Source organism: Carya illinoinensis, chromosome 7 (assembly GCF_018687715.1).
Source record: "Carya illinoinensis cultivar Pawnee chromosome 7, C.illinoinensisPawnee_v1, whole genome shotgun sequence".
Lineage (NCBI taxonomy): Eukaryota > Viridiplantae > Streptophyta > Magnoliopsida > Fagales > Juglandaceae > Carya > Carya illinoinensis.
The window spans coordinates 33,462,438-33,482,429 of record NC_056758.1 but is presented as its reverse complement, the minus strand read 5'-3'; the positions used below and the strand labels follow the sequence as shown (position 1 = coordinate 33,482,429).

At 35.8% G+C, this 19,992-nt stretch overlaps 3 protein-coding genes across 5 annotated transcripts; 1 reads left to right on the top strand and 2 right to left on the bottom strand.

The window, feature by feature from the left end:
• Positions 1–1,581: 1,581 nt before the first annotated feature.
• Positions 1,582–4,994, bottom strand: LOC122314708 (probable protein phosphatase 2C 27). Its single transcript, XM_043130248.1, has 5 exons — positions 4,661–4,994; positions 4,056–4,538; positions 3,665–3,859; positions 2,901–3,106; positions 1,582–2,346 (listed from the first exon to the last, which is right to left on the bottom strand). The coding sequence occupies exons 2-5, from the start codon at positions 4,257–4,259 to the stop codon at positions 1,788–1,790; spliced, it is 1,164 nt and encodes a 387-aa protein (XP_042986182.1). The 5' UTR covers positions 4,260–4,538; positions 4,661–4,994; the 3' UTR covers positions 1,582–1,787.
• A 5,315-nt stretch (positions 4,995–10,309) lies between these two features.
• LOC122314704 (glutamate receptor 3.3-like) lies at positions 10,310–15,526 on the top strand. Of its 3 annotated transcripts, XM_043130240.1 has the most exons (8): positions 10,310–10,416; positions 10,590–10,630; positions 11,216–11,604; positions 11,728–13,070; positions 13,151–13,428; positions 14,277–14,308; positions 14,393–14,796; positions 14,905–15,526. In XM_043130240.1, the coding sequence occupies exons 3-8, from the start codon at positions 11,343–11,345 to the stop codon at positions 15,385–15,387; spliced, it is 2,802 nt and encodes a 933-aa protein (XP_042986174.1). In that variant the 5' UTR covers positions 10,310–10,416; positions 10,590–10,630; positions 11,216–11,342; the 3' UTR covers positions 15,388–15,526. The 3 variants fall into 3 exon arrangements, with proteins under 3 accessions (XP_042986174.1, XP_042986175.1, XP_042986173.1); XM_043130241.1 differs by lacking the exon at positions 10,310–10,416 and having other exon boundaries at positions 10,423–10,597; XM_043130239.1 differs by lacking the exon at positions 10,310–10,416 and having other exon boundaries at positions 10,423–10,630.
• Positions 15,527–16,091: 565 nt separating this feature from the next.
• On the bottom strand, positions 16,092–17,999 carry LOC122314707 (glucan endo-1,3-beta-glucosidase 12-like). The gene is made up of 2 exons (XM_043130247.1): positions 16,537–17,999; positions 16,092–16,261 (listed from the first exon to the last, which is right to left on the bottom strand). The coding sequence occupies exons 1-2, from the start codon at positions 17,906–17,908 to the stop codon at positions 16,230–16,232; spliced, it is 1,404 nt and encodes a 467-aa protein (XP_042986181.1). The 5' UTR covers positions 17,909–17,999; the 3' UTR covers positions 16,092–16,229.
• Positions 18,000–19,992: the final 1,993 nt, after the last annotated feature.

Genomic DNA, 19,992 nt, shown 5'->3' with positions numbered 1-19,992 from the left:
AATCAAGCACATGTCTTGTATGTTAAATGCACAAGAAGCCCGAGCATATTTAAAAGCTATATCGTCTTATTGTGGAAGGTGAGAGATTAAACAATACTGTTACACCTCCTTTTTATGGTCTGAAGTCAATCTTGATCTTGGTAGTTGTGATTCACTGAATCCGACCCATGTTTACAATGGGACAGTTTACTTGAACTAACAGAAGATGATGTAGCTTTTGATGTTCTGCATTTCGATTTTGACCCAATTGAAGGTCATTTTTATTGATGCATTGCATAAAACTATGTCAGTTTTACCGATCCTTGCAGTTGGCAGACTTGATGGAGAAAGGATCTGTCAAGTAGGAGATGTAAGCAAGCACTGCAGTCAGGGTAGGTAATGTTGAACTTTAAAGTTTAAACCTGTAATCCAACCCCCGTTTCCTTTTTCCGAAAAAGGAGAGGAACAACAAAAATAAAAGTTACAGGAACTTGGAGCTGCATTCTTTAGCCGCCTCTAGTTTGTGCCTACTTACCAAGCAAAGCTTAGATATAGAGTGCCTTGAAGTGAGACTTGAGAGGGAGACTTTTAAGTTATTGGATTTCATGTTTCTTGCAATGGATTCCCAGAAGTTGTTGGCACCGATCATGGATCAGATGGAGAACTTTGATCAACTCTCATGAAAAAAGGTTTCCTGCGTTTTAGAACTTCCATCGGCATCATTCCTCAGAGTGACTTACTTATGCTTAACTTGTAACCCAGAAATTTTTTCTCCCAATTGTTCTGCTAGCTGGATGTATCAACGTGTTAAAGTCACAAAAGTTTAAAATACCCGATCACATGTTTGAAGAACTCAATGACACGACAGTTTGTGTTTCTATGCTTGTTAGAGATCATCATGTACTGGAAACTGGGTACAAGATTAAAATTTCCTTCATATGCTAAGGGATGATTGTTCTTAAAATAAAATTTTCATTTTATCATTGCAAATCTTTTTCTGGTTGATCGTGGACAATCTGCGTGGTCGTCTTTGTAAAATCAAATTTCCAACCGCAAATAACTACTCATTCAACGAAATACATAATTCCTTGTCCAGTCAACAATACCAAAGTACGCTGCTGACAAACAACAATGCCGTGTTTGGAGCAAACAAAAGGTTCTGGTAAAGAAAGACATGCAATTCAACGGAAAATGAGAATAGCAACAGTTGGTGCTAAACCGTACCGGGCAATAAGGAGGACGGCCAGGCTACAGATAAGCAGGTCCGGCGAGGCACAAATGTCGTCAAGCAGTTGCTTAAAGAGTGCAGAATACAGTTCACTTTGTACTAATATATTCGCCAAACTCTACAGTCACTAATATCCTCAGCTACGAGCTCTGATTTTTCTATATATTTATACGTTTAAATCGTACCCCTTCAAAAGCCTTGCTGGAGTTATGATAGAGAAATGGAAATCGGGTGGGTCAAAAGCGATGACTTCTTCTGATATGTACAACATAAACTATGATTTTCTAGTTGGCACGGCATAACTATTCTGGGATGTACAGTTTTTTTTGTTCTTTGATTAGTCTGAGATGTTCAGGATTCAGAACTCAATGAAATGAAAATCAATCCTACATAATTTTATTTCTGTGAATGAGGCTGAATGTCAGCCATGGAAAGGGGGCAACAAATAGAACAAGAGCAACAAGTGAAGTGGGAGTAGCCCAAGTAAATGGCTGCAGCAGCAGCTCAGGGGCTAAAATGCCCTCAACCAATAGTCACCTCAATATATGTACATCAATCTTTCAACCATTCCCCTTCCTAATCATGAATTACAGTCCAATACACCTTTGAGTAAATTCAATCCTTCGGCTGATATACTCCTCCTAACTCGGGATTGAGGTATCTCTATCCGAGAGGGAGGGTCTGAAGAAAAGCAAACCACAATAACCGTCAAATTATCACACGTGTTGCGCTTGAGTGCCTCTCTGACCAGTTCTCTTGAGCATCTTTCAGGATCATTGTGGAGCATCAATTCTTTCCTCGCCATGGTGACAGCACACTGGCTGCTCATTACATCCCACAGACCATCGCAACCCATTATTAAGAACTCATCGTCCTCAGTCAAGCATGTCTCCAGCAACTCTGGTTCTGCACTTAAAGGGCAGGCGGAACCTTTGGGGCCCTTCATGTGCCAGTCTCCTAATGCACGAGCCACAGATAATTGGCCATTGAGGTAGCCATCATAAATGACACCGCCAAGTTTCTCAATTCTGGTTCTTTCAGATGTGCAATTGGGTTTATGGTCCTTTGACATCTCGATTGCCCGACCTCGCCTCCCGAGAACTGCGCGACAATCCCCGGCATTTGCAATTATCATTGTCCTAGAAGAGTTAAAGTTTGTCAGAGATAATCCACTGCTGACTCTCAAGCATAAGCATTTGAGAATGGAATATTAGAAAACCTAGATTACAATGTTTCCAGCCATTCAAGAACATTGATGCAATAGTAGACTTGCATTCCAGCAATTTTACAAGGTAACATCACCACTCTATAACAAACGCTTTGAAGCCTACAATTCACTTTTTAAGACAATAAAACCTCTGATAGTTCTAAAATATTGGAATTTTCAAGCATCTCTTAACTTTGTTCCCACACTATGCATTATAATGCACAAGAAAAGGCAATGTATTAAACTATCATTTCCCAACATAATACAATCATGTACAATTAATAATGTTATTATGCCATGTACCATCACAATCTTTAGGGGTCCCTAACTACATTTGCTGGATGCCTGACAGGGGAGCTACACATTCTGCCTAAGGCCTGCAATTCTATTCACTTTTTAAAACAATAAAACTTTTAAGCACGATCGATATTTGAATCTGCATCCTAAAGCAAAATTAAATTAAAAGCAGTTTCGAATGTCACCTACCTGCCAAAAATAAGTGCAGTTAGAGCGGTGGTGCCAGAGGAGATATCAAGAGAACTAGCATCAGCAAATGCATAATCAGCTTTAACAAAAGCACTCTTAATTGCCTTCTCCACACAGATTGGGAATTGAGAGTCCTCAACTATGAATCTAAGGATGTTATGTCTGACAAATGATGCTGCATCTGTACCTCCATGGCCATCAAACACCTGTCGATGGTAATTAAAATCAGTTAGTGAACATTTTCAACTTAAGGTAACGAACTTCCAACTCACTGTTTGTATACTACCACCATTCGTCAGCCACTTTATTCCAACAATCCATAATCCCTCTAAAATTATTTTCAATGCTTAATGGAGGCATTTTGAAATAGAGAGGTAGAACATCAGGATATTTTAGGTCAGTGGTGTGACAGAAACCTGAAGTGAGCTTGGATATCTTCAGCAGTTTAGGGTACTTCTGAATGATTGCACTCATATCTCTTTTTTTTTTTTTTTGTAAGTATGATAGCACTCATATCTTACTACATCATAGTCCAAATTACGAAATTTTAGTGAAAGTGACTATCAGGTAGATCACATGCTTTTTATTATCAACTAACAATTATGCCATATGATATAAAGGAAGTGCATGCTTATATGCCAAAATCAATGCACGTCTCCCATTAGCTAGCCTTTCATGGAAGAGGAGATCCATTGATAAGCTATTCCTCTAATCAATGAATGAACAGAAGGACAAAAGGTTTGGTAGAAAAGCAACATGCTTACCCCATAGAAAGCCCCAGGAGAAGGGAAGTCAGCAGTTGCACCTAGATGTTCAACAAGATTATCTACACATATGTGCTCATCCTCCATGTACTGTTTAGGCCCTCTTTCTGCACAGCTCCCTGAGCGGAGCATGGGTAAGAAATCTGACTTTTCATCAGAAGGAGATTTACTGGAAATAATACCGACATCCAAATCCTGGAGAAGGATATATGGAAAAATAGTTTAAGTGCATTTTGCAGTAACAAAGAAAAATATATGTGGCTGTTGTAAACAGGTTGCGAATTCAATTCCCCTCCTTTAGGATACAACGTCCTAAAGATCTACAGATAAGAACAGGATCGGATAATCAACTTCTAATGATTACAAGCCAAGAATTTTGGGATTAACTTACCAACTCAGCAGTGGCCAGCAGCCTCATCGAGCTCATGCTATGCCGCATAACTGAAAGATGCCGTGGGGGTTTCCCATTTGTCATTTTTTTCAAATTATTCAAGCTCTCCGAGCTCTGATCTTCCATAGTTGATACATTATCCATGTTATTGTAAGCACCTTCTAATATAGCAAATGGAGGCGAAAGATCCATACCCGCAGCCATAATCCGTTCCAAATCATAAATTTAATTACACAGCACAACACCTTTAACTCAATCAAACAAATCCCTTTGCAAGAATCCACGAATAACCAAAGTTTAAGACGGTTCCAAAGCAAAATCCACTACAGTAATGTTACGTGGCAACCAAATTTCAGATCACGCAACTCAAATTCGTTGGATCTATCCAGAATGGAAGCTCCACAAGCAGCCCAAATTTGCAAACTTCACTTTATTGTGGCAAAAGGCCTTCAAGTTATCAATCAACGGTAGAAAGAAGAATATCTAGCAAGCAAAGTAAACGCTTCACGAAATGCGCAATTCTACGTTTATCGTAATTTGCAGTTTAGAGTTCCTTAAAGGTATCCAAAAAGTCAGAGAGAATCAAGAAAGTTTACAAAGCAAACCTCAAATTTCGAATTTTTAAAGCTTCCTAATAATTCCCAAATCAACTAGCAGATCAAATCCATCAAACCCCCGACAATTTACAAAAATGTCTCGTAAAAAATCACAGCAAATTAAAATCTTGAACGAAAATGGAAGGCGGAACCCGAGACAAACTGGGAATCTCACAGACGACGATGACGATGAAGATTCGGATGCTTTTTCTTTTTCTCTTCGCTGACAGGTAATCGAAGAAACCCTAATAAGAGGTCTCTATGAGAGAGAGAGAGAGAGAGAGAGAGAGTCAGGGAGGAGACGGACTTGTTGGTATGTGGTTGGCCACCGGGGATTCCAAGTTATCGGAGGATCTAATAGCTGTTGGGGTGGGAATGAAAACCGACACGTGGTGATTTTTGGTTGGTGGTTCTCTGGCTGACCGGATGGAACTCCTGTTAGTTCGTGGATCGGTGGCGTCAGAGCCTCCCAACCGTTGGATCTCTGACGCACAAATGGACTGTCCCGCGGTGTCCTCTCGTCGTCCTTCCAGAGTCTGAGAGGTCAGGTTCGTTAACGGCCGTTAAAGGAAGGATCCGCCTCGGATTCTAAAGTACACGTGTCCGTTAAGTTTTCTTGTTAAGGTAAAGAACAGCTCCCTTCCGTTTTTTTGACCTTTTCCCAGTCCCCACTTCTCAGGCCTTGGCTATTGGACAATTATCGAGAGTGCTCACGACCACGTCTTGTTCCGTGAAGCCGTCTGGAAGAGTAGGGCCGTGGTCACAAGAGTTACGGCAAGTTTAGTACCTAATACATCACCTTCAGTATGTATTGTATTATAGTTATTAAAAGAGTTTAAGTATCAATATTTTTTTTTTTTATGAATAATGTTATATATAATTTTAAGATATATAAATTTTATATATTTTTTTAAAAAAAAGTAGTGTCTACTACTTAAAAAATATTTTTTTTATACGAGTCTCATCTTTATTTATTTTTTTCAAAAAGAATATACGAGATTTACACATTCTAAGACTGTATATATCATTTCTTGTTTTTTATTTAAGATAATAATATGATGGATTTTACATCAATAAAATGTTTATTGTGTCAATAACAGTGTGGTATTCTCAACTTTGGTTATGCTTCTAAGTCATAATTCAATTAAAAATGTGATTTTTTTGGAATATATTATAAGGTGTACATCAACTAAAGTTATCGATTATGTAAATCATTTTAATTACCATGTTATTTTGTGATAGAATCAGATTATCACGTAATATATACTTCGAAAATATCTAATAATTTCATTCAAATTTTATTTTCCCCGAAGACACTCTTAGAAGTCTCAATGGTCATTTATGTAATTAAAGAATTTGAGTTACTTGACTTTGAGGAACAAGCAAATCAATTTTGTTAAGTTTGGATGTTGAGTTGAGTTACTTGACTTTGAGGAACAAGCAAATCAATTTTGTTAAGTTTGGATGTTGAGTTGAGTTAAGTTGATATAAAAATTAAAAATTAAATAAAATATTATTAAAATATTATTTTTTAATATTATTATTATTTTAGAATTTGAAAAAGATGAATTATTTATTATATTTTATGTTAAAATTTGAAAAATTTGTAATGATTAAATTAGACGAGTTAAGATGAGTTGAATAACCAAACTAGCCTGAATAAAGTTTTGAATATCGTTCCGGTAACCGTTTCGATTAAGGTACTAAAATGAAATATTTTGATGCTGGTACTATTTCAGAATTAATTATATATAAATATTTGTATGTATATATAAACTAACAATTAATAGAATAAATATATATATATATATATATGTGTGTGTGTGTGTGTAAGTGTGTATTATATATATGTGCGTATATATCTATATATATATGGAAGAATTAAAGATTTATAAAATGAATATATGTTAAAAAAATCACAAACTTGAGTTGAGATAAAAAAAAAAACAAATAAAACAAATAAAAGAATAGATAAATCATTAAAAATAATGATATTTTAAAAAAAATGAGGGGACATATTTAAAGTTATACAAAAATTAAATTTATATAAATACATTTTATATTCTAAAATTAATTAAATACCATCTAGATTTAAAATTTACAAAAATATCATTTAAGTATAACGAGGATTGAAACACCAATTCCAGTTAGAATGGTCAGAATGGTCAGAATTTGACCGAAATGGACCGAAATGAATTAGAATTTAGAGCAAAATAGAATAAAATTGTATAATATATCGAAACTACACTAGAACGAGAAACCCAAGCCATACCGGCTGATACAAAACGATTTAAAAAACTTTGAATAAGAGTGTAGAAGGGGATTCAGGAATGTGCCCCCTAATATAGCCAAAACAAGTCATTCGAGTTCAAGTTACATTTACTTCAATCCAAGTAACTTAAGTAGTAAGTGGTTCATGCAGTTAGTTGCTATTGTTTAATTCTTAGTGTGGACTTAATGCTTGTTTGAGAAGTGCGATGATCTATCGATCATACAAATACAAACACTTTTTTAGTTTTAGAATTTCAATTTTTTTCATATAATCTTTCACAAGCTTAAAAGCAAACACAAAACCAATACTATTTTTTAAATTTCAAAACAAAAATTATATTAAAATAATATTTTAATTTTATAATATTTTTATTTAACTATTTATCTTTCATTTCTTAAAACTCAATAAAATATTGTAACTAAAATTATTTTCCTATTATTTATAAATAATTTCACTATTACTCACATAATTATAATCTTATCTCACTTTCCAAACATGTCCTGAATGGAATAACAATATGCAATAGTTTATAAGTAATAAACTATGAGTTCATTACAAGTATATAACTCAATCAATATCTATTATAAGAGATGTAATTACAATATTTCGTTAATCATAGTTCACTTTATCTATCTCAAGTTATTAATTAGAATATGAAAAGGATTTTATGATAATTTTATCAATCATGTTTGATTAAAATTTAAATATTGATTATGTCTTTTCCTTTTCCGGAATATGAAATAAAGATAATGTTAGAGTGACTACTAAATGTGTACACTATTACATATAAGTTTTTTCATTTTTCTTTAGGCATTTTTTAAACATCCACAAACATTAAGGAAAAAAAATTTCATAAATGGTCACTTCCTTAACTATTAAAAATAAATAAAAATATATGAGTAGACAAATTTAATAGAGAAAAACCTTGAGGCCGGTTGGGTATTAGTTTTGTTTTCACACCCACCAATGAAAAATAAACACATATGCAACTTATAGAGATTAAAATAAACACGCATACAAGTAGAACACTCTATTTTCCCTATTTCCTCTTCGCTCCCACCCCCAAACGGTAACCTTTATTCTCTCCCAAATTTCTTCTTCCTCCTCTCCTCTCTGATTGATTCGAACCTAACTTCTTCCCCTTAAGAAAACCTTTTAAAGCCATCGTCTTTTCCTCTTGGACATTGGACAACAGTAGCATCCTTTTCTCTAAAATAGAAACCGGCTTAAACCAAGTCTTAAACAAGATAATCAAGAATTTTCACTGTCTAAGAGCTCAAGATAATCTGATTTTGGTGTAATAGGATGTTGGAATGGTAATAACGAATATTAAGGCAGGTTGATTGGTTGTGCATAGCCTTAGAAAGAAAGGAGAACTCTTTATAAATTCTAAATCAAAGATTTGATATCTATCAGCCATCAATATAGTCTAAAGAATAATATCATGGTTTTGTAAAAAATCCACTAATGGTGGAATCTTGTAGTAGGCATGTCTTCTTCAAAAATTCTTGGCGCATAATTTTCGAAGTAAAAATGGCATGTGTTAACCTGACCAAAAGGTTAGATGAGGGTCATGAGGCTTTTAGTTAATATAGCTTACAAGTTACAATTGCGTCTCATCTTTACTGCTTACAGGTGAATTATTGTTGGTTTTGAGTTGTTGTAGTAAGGAGAGTGGACATTGCAATTTCTTTTCAACGTATGGGCAAGGATCCCGCTTGGGCAACTACGGTTCTGCGTTCAATCCGTGACCTTGGGCAACAATGGTGTAGTGCTTTCACATAGACCTTCGGCAAAATCCCGCTTGACTTAAGGGGAGTAGGGCCGTTCATCGATTGGAACTCAGGGATGTAGGGACTCTTTTTTTTTAGGCGTCATCGATTCAGTTCAGTACAAATGGGGAAGGGAGATGGAGCAAAAGAATGAGAGGGAGACAGAACTTGAGGATCACCTATATGCAAGTACAAGAAGAAATTTGTTGGGACGCCTACGTGGTTCTTCATGATTGGCAGGTGTGAAAACAGTCTTGATACCGACTGACTAGGAGCACTTTTCATTTGATAGACATTAAATAGTGATAGTCATTTTTCATGAAAAAATATGGGTGATGAATCGGAAAAAAAAAAAATAAAGAAAAATGTTAAAGCTCTCGAATTCGGAAGCTTTTATTTTTTTACTGAAATTTTTTTATTTAGTAATTAAGTAAAATTTTTTTAAATATAAAAAAAATTAAAAAAAAAAAAAAAAAACTTTATTCCGATGACTTTTTCGGACTACTTTCGGTAGTGTAGCCTTTAAACAAAGGAAATAGGCTCCGGTCTAATGAGCAGATGCGCTGTAATTATCAGCAAGAGCAATCGTGTATGTCCCCTTTATTCTTTCCTTCACGACATGAGTCAATGATGAGGATAAACGTCACGGTCTTCTCAACTTTTCATGAATGAATGAGAATGTCACTGTAATAAATAAATTAAATAAAAATAAGTTTTTAAATTAATATAATTTTATATTTTCTTATACTAAGTTAAATTATATCAGTTTATTAATTTATTTTTATATAATTTTTTATAATTAAAATACTTTCTCTTTATTGCTAACTTTTATTTATTCTAAATTGACTCAAAATACCCAATATCGTTATGAAAATGATTTGTGCGAAGATTTTAAAAAGATATATGAATATATGAAAATATTAAAAAACATAAATGAAAATATTAAAACCATATTCAAACATGAAGAAAATGTGATAAAAAAAAAAAACTATATTAAAACATATTCTTTGAAGCGTTACTAATGCGGTACTTAGATTCAATATTATTTAATAAATATATCTGACAAGAGCGACAAGAATTTAATATTCATATATCTTCATTCCAACTGTTAATACTTCAAATTATAGATCTGGTTTGGATAATAAGTTAATATCAGATAAATTGAGATAAAAATTAAAATTTAATAAAATATAAATAAAATATTATTTTTTTAATATTATTATTATTTTAAAATTTAAAAATATTAAATTATTTATTATATTTTTAGATGAGAGTTTAAAAAATTTATAATTATGAGATTGTATCCAAACGGAGCCAAAACTCTCAACCATCGGATCAGAAAATGAGAGGCTGAGGGTGATTCTTACAAAAATTTTGCTATATATAAATACAATCGCGTACTAATCTATATATCAATACTGATTTATTCATACTTAAAATTTAAATTAATATTATTTTTAATAAAATTTACTTTTTAACTAATCACATCATATTAATATATAAATTAATACACAATTATGCTTACAACTATATTTTTCCTTCTTACAAAATTGGAAGGCGACAGATACTGCTTGAGCAAGTGCTAACATATTCTCACGTGCAGTGCACGCTATCAAAGAATCGCTGAAACAGTGGAAATTCTCGCTAACGAATCTTACGAACGGCGGGTACCTCTCGGCCCAAAATTGTTGTTGCCATGTCAACCATGGTAGCGGAGTAGGGTGCGTCTCTTTTCCGAGAAAATTCCTATCTTTTATTTTGTCCCACGTGAAGCTCGACATCTGTTTGTCCTTCTGTTCCTATCCTTCTGGCCGCTTTTTCCTTCTACTCTTAACAGTGTTTAATACATGACTCTCATGTCGTTAATCCGAACATAACTCATATTTCTTTGCAGAGGGTGAGGTTGGTGATTGGTCCTCCGTTTATTCTTCTCAGGTAAGATTGTTTATCTGGGTCTTTATTTTCACCTCTATCGTTCTTCTTCCTTTTATTTTTCTGGGGATTATGCCTTGGTACTTGGCTCAATGGGTATTTTTTTTTTTTTCCAGTAATTTATTGGTTTTAGGCCTTGGTTCCAGGACGAGAATCCGATTCTTTCTTTTTTTCTTTTTTAAATAATAAGATGCTAGCTTTCTTTTATTGCTTGTTGTTTTTTTTTTTTTTTTCGTTGTATTGATTGGTGATGGAACTGAAGAAACGGGAATTTATAAGGGTCAGTTTGGTTCTAAATTTCAGATGGAAGCTAAATGAAAAGCCTTTGCCACCTAACCACGTATCAATGTAGCGCCTAGTTGAGTTGAGGTGTTTTGGGTCCCTAACGAGGATAGATATTATATTTAAAAAGAATTTAACATCGTTTTCCCCCTGCTGACTCCCGGAAAATCCATTTAAGCATCAATGTTGAATTAGCTAGCTAAGTTTTATTTGTTTTACTATATTCTGACTATATTCTGTCAGGACTGAGGTTTTGGTCTCTGGGTCTTTAATATGGTTTCTGCACACGTATGTTTTCTTTCTCAGATGGGAATCAATTATTTTGAGCCCTGATGGGTGATTCTTTGTTCTCAATTATGCACAACTCTGTGGCGGAAATTCTGCTTAAGATTGATCTTTGGGCAGTTGAAGAAAATTATCGTGCTTGATCAAAATGAATCTTATTTGGTTTATTTTGTCACTGTTTATCTATTCCGGGCTCCCATCTAGTTTTAGTAAGAATGTTTCTTCAAGACCAGCTATTGTGAATATTGGAGCTCTTTTTACATTTAACTCTACAATTGGAAGAGTCGCCAAGATTGCCATAGAGGAAGCTGTGAAAGATGTCAACTCTAATTCCAGCATTCTCCATGGCACAAAACTCGTTGTAACCATGCACGATTCCAATTGCAGTGGGTTTCTGGGCATGGTAGAAGGTACTTTATCTTACCTAGTTTCTTGCTTTATTTTTTTCTATTTTTATTATATGCACGTATTCAATTCTGAGAATAATCTAATAATCCTAATCAGATGTCCTGACTATTATGTTTGAATTACAGCTTTGCAATTTATGGAGACTGATATAGTGGCCATCATAGGCCCACAATCTTCTGTAGTTGCCCATATTATATCCCACATTACAAATGAACTCCGAGTTCCTCTATTATCATTTGGTGCCACAGATCCCACTCTTTCTTCCCTTCAGTTCCCCTTTTTCGTCAGAACAACACAGAGCGATTTGTACCAAATGACAGCAGTGGCTGAGGTTGTTAATCATTATGGCTGGAAGGACGTAATTGCCATTTTCATTGATGATGACTACGGACGGAGTGGGGTGTCAGCATTAGATGATAAATTAGCGGAGAGGCGCTGTAAAATCTCCTACAAGGCGGGAATTAGCCCTGTGTATGGAGTTAATCGGGGTGACATTATGGATCTTCTGATCAAGGTTGCATTAATGGAATCTCGGATTATTGTTCTGCATGTAAATCCTGATGCAGGATTCATGGTTTTGTCTGTAGCACAATATCTTGGCATGATGGGAAATGGTTATGTATGGATAGCTACGGACTGGCTCTCATCTGTTCTAGATTCTGCCGCTCCCCTTCCGTCAGATACCATGGATTCAATGCAAGGAGTTCTTGTCTTGCGCCAACATACAGCAGATTCAGATAGAAAAAAAGCCTTCTTGTCTAGGTGGAGAAAGTTAACTGGTGGTTCTTTGGGGTTGCATTCGTATGGGCTTTATGCTTATGATTCAGTTTGGCTGGTTGCTCATGCTATTGATGCATTTTTTAACAAGGGAGGGGTTATTTCATTTTCTAATGATTCTAGGCTGCAGTCTATGGGAAGTGATAATCTCCACCTTGATGCAATGAGCATTTTTGATGATGGAGCTCTCCTGTTGCAGAACATCTTGCAGAGTAACCTTGTTGGTTTGACAGGTCCTATTAAGTTTAACACAGATGGGTCTCTTATTCTTCCTGCATATGACATCATAAATGTGGTAGGATCTGGGTTTCGAAGGGTTGGTTACTGGTCAAACTATTCTGGCTTATCAGTTGTGCCTCCTGAGATGCTCTATGCAAGGCCTCCTAATCGTTCAATTGCAAACCAGCAACTATACAGTGTTATCTGGCCAGGAGAGACATCATTGAAGCCCCGTGGGTGGGTTTTTCCTAATAATGGGAAGCAACTGAGAATTGGTGTACCTAATCGAGTTAGTTTCCGGGAGTTTGTATCAGAAGTGCGAGGGACTGATATCTTCCAGGGTTTCTGCATAGATGTATTTATAGCTGCTGTAAACTTGTTACCATATGCTGTTCCATATCGATTTATCTCTTTTGGAGATGGCCATGAAAACCCAAGCTACACAAAGCTTGTAAATTTGATCACAACTGGTGTGAGTATGATGTTACAAATATGAAATTATATAAACTTATTTTTTTCTTGCCCTGGCTGAATCTCATTTCCCCATTGCAGGATTTTGATGCTGCTGTTGGTGACATTACAATTGTCACAAATCGGACAAAGATTGTGGATTTTACACAGCCATTTGCTTCAACTGGACTTGTTGTTGTCGCCCCATTCAAAAAAAGGAACACTGGTGCGTGGGCTTTCCTGCGGCCATTTGGTCGAAATATGTGGCTTGTCACCGCTTGTTTCTTCCTTTTCATTGGCATTGTTGTGTGGATTCTGGAGCATAGAATAAATGATGATTTCAGGGGCCCTCCTAGAAAACAACTTATAACCATTCTATGGTAAGTTATTTTCAGTGCTATATTAATTAGATGTCCATAGAGATATATATAAATATATGTATATATTATTATATATACGTACATGCATAATTGCATATGCACATAAAAATACTAATTAATTAGGACAGTACAGCTCTTAATAGTGGTATATTGGGGGGAATAGTTGGTCATAAATATTTTATTTTTTTTTATCAGTAAACAAATTTTTATTGATCAAAAGGAGGCAAATGCCCAAGTATTGGCCGTAAATGTTATTTTAATGTTGCGCAATGCCATAACGACATCTATTCGGCATATCTGCTAGATAATACGTAGACATAAGACATCAATTGGGTGGATGGTCTGGGTGGCCACATTCTGCGGACACTGATTGTGCATTCACCTTACTAGATGTTAAAAGCTTCCTTTGCTATTTATTATATATAAATAAAAAATAAAAAAGAAGAAGAAGAAAAAACCTTGTCTGGCCATGTATATTGTGAATTTGTGAAAAATTGGTCTGTTTTCTGTAGATGTAGAGAAATGGGGAAGCTGAATTGTTCATTAGACGGAGAACTTTCAATTTCTGATACATAAAAAAGGCTCCAGTATAATGGAATTTCTTGTAGATGTCTTTGATGTTGGGAAGTGGGGTTTAGTGGATTTCTTTTCTTTACCCAGCCTCCTGCTGTACAGCTAAATTGCTAATCTTTTTCTCTCTTAATACCATTGAGGTGTATTAAGGGCCCTCTAAATTATGTCACACGATTTTATAGAATGTTTTAGATTAGTCACCTTCTAAAACCATAGAACATCATTGTAATCTAAATAATTTTTTCTGATCAATTTCTTGTTTACTAAACTTGCAGGTTTAGCCTCTCAACCCTGTTTTTTGCCCATAGTAAGTAGAAGTCAGGTCCTTGATTCTTTTCATAAACTTAGTGCACTGTTTTTATTGTATAATCTCTCTCTATCCCTTTTGCAGGAGAGAACACTGTGAGCACCCTTGGTCGAGGGGTGCTAATCATTTGGCTTTTTGTGGTTTTGATTATCAACTCAAGCTATACAGCTAGTCTGACATCAATCCTCACAGTGCAGCAGCTGTCTTCTCCTATTAAAGGGCTTGAAAGCTTGAAGAAGAGTAATGAGCCAATTGGGTTCCAAGTGGGTTCCTTTGCTGAACATTATTTGGAGGAACTTGGCATAGACAAATCTAGGCTTGTTGCCCTTGGATCACCTGAAGCATTTGCTTCAGCCCTTTTGCATGGTCCTAAGAAAGGTGGTGTTGCAGCAATTGTTGATGAACGTCCTTATGTAGAACTATTCCTCTCTAGCCAGTGCAAATTCAGGGTTGTAGGTCAAGAGTACACAAAAAGCGGCTGGGGTTTTGTGAGTATCTGTTCTGCAGAAGCATTCTATAAAAAGTTCAATAAATTTTCAATTAAAATAGTAACAGATATGTTGAAAAATGTTATTTACTTGTCTTTCTCGTAACAGGCATTTCCACGGGACTCTCCCTTAGCAATTGACATGTCAACTGCAATTCTACAACTGTCTGAGAATGGTGATCTCCAGCGTATACATGATAAGTGGCTGATGCGAAGCACTTGCAGTTTAGAGACTACTGAAATTGAATCAGACCAGCTTCAGCTTAAGAGCTTCTGGGGCCTCTTTCTTATTTGTGGAATAGCTTGTTTCTTTGCTCTATTAATCTATTTCTTGCAGATGATACAGCAGTTATGCCGAACTGCTCCCTCTGATTCCATTTCAGCTGGTTCAAGTAACTCAGTTTCTCGGCGTGTCCGGAGATTGTTATCGTTGATGGACGAGAAGGAAGACCCCTCAAATAGTGTAAGTAAAAGGAGGAAAGTGGAAATTAGATCAGTCCCCGCCAATGATAAGGGCACTGAGCTGGGAGGCAGTCTCAGGAGGCAAACAGAAATGACTGCTGGGACCAATATAAATAGCTCGAGGGATTGACTTTGTTTTTCATTACATGAGAGTGACTAAATTATTATTGTTTATGATCATGTGGTTGTATAACTTCTTTTTTTCTAGCACCAAAAAGGGTGCTTTACTTCATAGGAATATATATGTGCTGGAATCATTTTGCGTGCCACGATTTGGGTTCGAGGAATTTCGATATGCCAATGTAGAGCCGATTATAAAATACACTCCAGATTTCCAACTGTCGGTACTTCTGATCGATCTAAAGATACGTTACATTATTATAATGTCTTGCTAGGGTTCATAATGATTCATGAGCCATAGAACTATATATATATATGTATGTAAGTTGGAGTCAGCTGGCTTTAATTTCTTCGCGCGCGTTTCGATCGGGAAAAATTAGACATCCATCCTGTTTTGTTAACTTCTAAATAGCTGACCGACCGTTCGTTTAAGAACAGGCCTAGCTAGACTTGTAGATGTGAACAAGAACAAACAGATTCCAATCCGTAAAAAGAGCCACATCTTTTTCAAACAGAAAAGCCTTTGATTGTGGAGACATTTTTCCTCAACTTTAACCATGCGAATGATCCTTCTTTCTCTTCTCCCAATGAAAAGACTTTTTGATTAGCAGTACCCCATTCTTTTGTTTTTAGTTTTGACAAACAAACCAAACCAAATATTCAAAATCCCCCACAAGAAAGCGTATGTAGTCCGATTCTTTTGAAGTTTGGTAGTGATCACTAAATCAAGGCAATTGATATTCCTGCTGATCATTTAACATATTTCACATCTTTAACTGATAGTACCAGCAATCAAACAATAACAAAAGCTGTCAACCACATTAACACCTGTGTTATTCCTTGGCCTTTGAATCACTGTTGAGGATACCGGCATGTTCCATAACCTAACCATTGACAATAAAACAAACCGAAAGACAGTCAGTACATAATTAATCAGAATTAATATTTAAATGAAAATAAGAAAATGCTTTGTTTATTCATCTATAATGGCATAGCAGAAGAAAGTAGAACTGCAAGAAGCAGAAATATATTACTAATGTCGGATCTGGGTTGGGTTGGATCGATGATAAAAAATCTTGTGGTGGAACTAACTAAAAATAGACAAAAAAAAAAGTGATCATAAAAAGAAAATGTAGCTCGATCGATCTCATGTACTTACTTGGATCACTAAAGGTTACAAGCCCAGTGCCCTTGAAGTCACAGTTCCAGTAGTTCCTTCCATGCATCTGATAATAATTGTTCATGGCATATGACGCATGTGCAAGAAGCTTGTTAGGCTCAAAGCAATCTCCACTCTCATAAATCTCCCTGCAGTCCACACCACCAGGCCCACAGCAAAAATCCAGCACAGCTTGAAGTACCTTCTCATCAGCATGCGGCTTGGCAATGCACCAGACCGATGGACCTCTGGCTCCTCCACCAGAAACTTTCTCACCAAACCCAAATGTCCCTCCGTTGCTACAAAACTGGCAGCTCAGGTCCACTTCGTATACCTTAGATCCATCCCCATTAAAGATCCCAAAATTTCTCTCACTCACACTCCCTTCTTTTTTGTTCTCATTGAACAAAGCAAACACAAAGATCTCAATCTTGTCTTTAGGCTTCATGGGTGTCCCTCTATAAGATTGGGCACGTTCTATCAACCTAGTGTTGTAAGTCTTTGCATTTTGTGGTGTGGCCGCTATATCGCCGTGGTCACCCTTAGACGGCCACCCGGATTCCGATACCGTAATCTCAATCGTCCGGTTTCCAAACCCTAAAGCAGTGATGGCTGACCTAATAGCATCAATTTGTGCATCCAGCATGTTTCCGTAAACATAACCTTTAGGGTCACGGACGCCGTGGGTTGCGTTTCCTAGCAATGCATACTCCAAACTGATCGTTCCAGGGTTGTCCCGGTACGCGAAATATGGGTAAGCATTGACCATAAAGGGTGCACCCGTGTCAGCTAGGAAGCCAACTATGGAGGTCATCGTTGGCATGAGATTCAAGGCAAAAGTAGAACCAGAGGGAGGAAACGAAGAAGCAAGAACAGCCATGCTATGTGGGGTAGTGACCTTGATTTTGCGGTCCAGCCCCCTCGCCACTAGCACTGCATGCACGTTCTGCATGGCTTGGAACAACTTCTTAGGTTCGAGCTTCTCATCGTCCGTGGTTAAGTACTCGTTACCAACGCAAATGGCGACTATGGAAGTAGCCGGGATGAAGGGCACGACACGGGAGGCAAGCCACTCGTCTGCGGTGGACACGTCGGAGCTGATGTTAGCCACGTGGTAGTTCTCGACAGCAACGATGAGGTCGATGCCTGTGTTTGAAAAGGCTTGGAGGATCTCAGGGTTGGTGTCATAGATTTTGACCTTGTCAATGAGGGTAGATTGGAGGAGCTGGGCTACTTTCTTGGGTGAGGGGAGGTTGTTTCCGAGGGTACCGTAGTTTATACCGACACCATAAACGGTTATCAAAGGGTTGAGAAGGATCAGGAGGAAGAGGAAGAGAGGAAGCTGGAGGAGGAGGTACTGGGCTGCGGCCATGGCTTAGTTTGAGCAAGTGGTACTTGGCAGTAGTTTGGAATTTGGTTTGGGAAGGTCAGATATATCCTCTTAGGACACACGAGAAATTCTGATAATTACATATCTATAATATATATATATATATATATATAAATATCGATGATTCTTTTAAAAAAAAAAATCATTTATCTCATATGTTTTTGCTTGAATTCACACAGAATATAGTGGGAAAATTACATACATGTAACCTTTTTACTCACAATATTATTAAATTTTTTTTTCTTGTCTTGTACGATGATTAATTAATATTCAAGTCTATCCGTTAAAATTGTGGTACGTACTACGTGACAGGTTTTTGTCAATTTTAATAGAGATATATTTTATGATCCGTAGTTGTCAGTTAAAAAAACATAAAGAATTAAGGATGCATGAATTCACTCCCATGCACCGATCTCTCTCTCTCTCTCTCTCTCTCTAATTGTATTCTAATCTCGTATGAAATTGTAATTAATTAAAACATGGTACCCGGAACATGATGTACGTCCACTTTATACCAATTTCATATTGCTGGTTTTTATTATCCTGGCCCTGTTTTCTGGGCTATATTTTTAGGGAACAAAATGATGATAAAAGAGGGATGGATAGCCCTACATGACCTCTGCTTTGGCAGTGAGGTCACAGTAATTGAAAATTTTAATAATAATGTGGCATAATTAATAGGAAAGGACCCTACAGGTAAAGACTTCAAAGGAGAAACAGTGCGTGTCTAGCTCTGTCAGAGAAGGCACACTACTAAAATTCAAAGTCGAGATCAAAGGCAATCAATTTTACAGTGTAAATGATGCGGATGATCATGATGATGATTGCCTATATATTCTGTCTATCACTAAAAAGAGGACAAAAAATATATAAAAAAAATGCCATTTTTTGCAGCACTCTAATCCATCGCCAGCCTCCTTTTCTAAAGTTCCTGAAAACGCGTTTTCAGATTGTTCTGCATGTATGTGTAAGTTCTCGTAGCTATAATCCACCTACAATAACCTATATTTTAAATATTTTATTAAAAAAATAACACAAAAAGTATATCAAAATATATCACATTAATCGACTAAAAATAATAATAAAAAAAAAACTAAAATGCCATAGTATTTGAAGTTGGAGAGAGTCATGAGAAAAAAAAGGGAAGTAGGATTAACAGAAACAGTCAAAAGGAGGTACATTATATATGTCAGGAATCTTTTTGAGAACATAGCCTCTCCACTCCAAGTGCATGAGCCTTGACTGCTTCCCAATGTGTTTTGGTACACATTCATTGTTTTACTTCTATTGTTCATAGCATTTTACTCAATAAATCGTATAAATTATTTTAAAATTTTGAAATGATCATAAGATTTTAGTAAAAAAACAAACATTACTCTATATTTTTTACTTTCTTTATACCTGCCTTCAATTAATGCAGGCATAATTATTGAAAATATGGAAAGAAAGGTTTAGTAGATTTGAAAATAAATATACGTTTTGGGTCCTACCAAGCAAAAGTATGTCTGGAAATTTGAAGGGATTACAGTTCACATGCCACTGTCAGCTACTACCACTTGCCCTTTCGGTTCAAACTGCCAGCATTGAGCCATTGACAATCTGCACCCAATTCAGATGGAGAGGTTGCACTTAAATACCAAATAAATGTGTTATATATTCTTCTCCATACTACGTAATTATTTATATAAATATTCATTTTAAAAAATAATGTTACATACAATTTTAAAATGGCTAAATCTCATATACTCTATTTGAAAAAAAGTAAGATCAACCATGATTTTTTCATATAAATCTTAAATTTATCCACTTTTTTTAAAATATATATATATATATATACTTACACACTTTAAAACTATATTTAACATTTATTCTGCGAATAATATGATATCTTTAGTATCATAAGATGAGAGTAGCATGCGTATGTACATAATAAATGATAAATTTCTTTCAGTATTTTCTTTGATTTTAAGCAGGCGCCCGTTAAGCAATCAATGGAATGGAAATTCAAACAGATTCTACAGCATTTAAAGCTTCAACACCCCAAACAATGCAAAATTACAAAGGTG

Bases quoted from the DNA above. Each gene is read 5' to 3' on its own strand.
- LOC122314708 (XM_043130248.1), bottom strand. From the start codon at position 4,259: ATGGCTGCGGGTATGGATCTTTCGCCTCCATTTGCTATATTAGAAGGT. The intron at 3,107-3,664 runs GTAAGCATGTTG...TACCATCGACAG, and splicing joins CTCCTGGGGCTTTCTATGGG to GTGTTTGATGGCCATGGAGG. The intron at 2,347-2,900 runs GTAGGTGACATT...TAACTCTTCTAG, and splicing joins ACTGCACTTATTTTTGGCAG to GACAATGATAATTGCAAATG.
- LOC122314704 (XM_043130240.1), top strand. From the start codon at position 11,343: ATGAATCTTATTTGGTTTATTTTGTCACTGTTTATCTATTCCGGGCTC. The intron at 13,071-13,150 runs GTGAGTATGATG...TCCCCATTGCAG, and splicing joins TAAATTTGATCACAACTGGT to GATTTTGATGCTGCTGTTGG. The intron at 14,309-14,392 runs GTAAGTAGAAGT...TCCCTTTTGCAG, and splicing joins AACCCTGTTTTTTGCCCATA to GAGAGAACACTGTGAGCACC.
- LOC122314707 (XM_043130247.1), bottom strand. From the start codon at position 17,908: ATGGCCGCAGCCCAGTACCTCCTCCTCCAGCTTCCTCTCTTCCTCTTC. The intron at 16,262-16,536 runs GTAAGTACATGA...GTCAATGGTTAG, and splicing joins TGTAACCTTTAGTGATCCAA to GTTATGGAACATGCCGGTAT.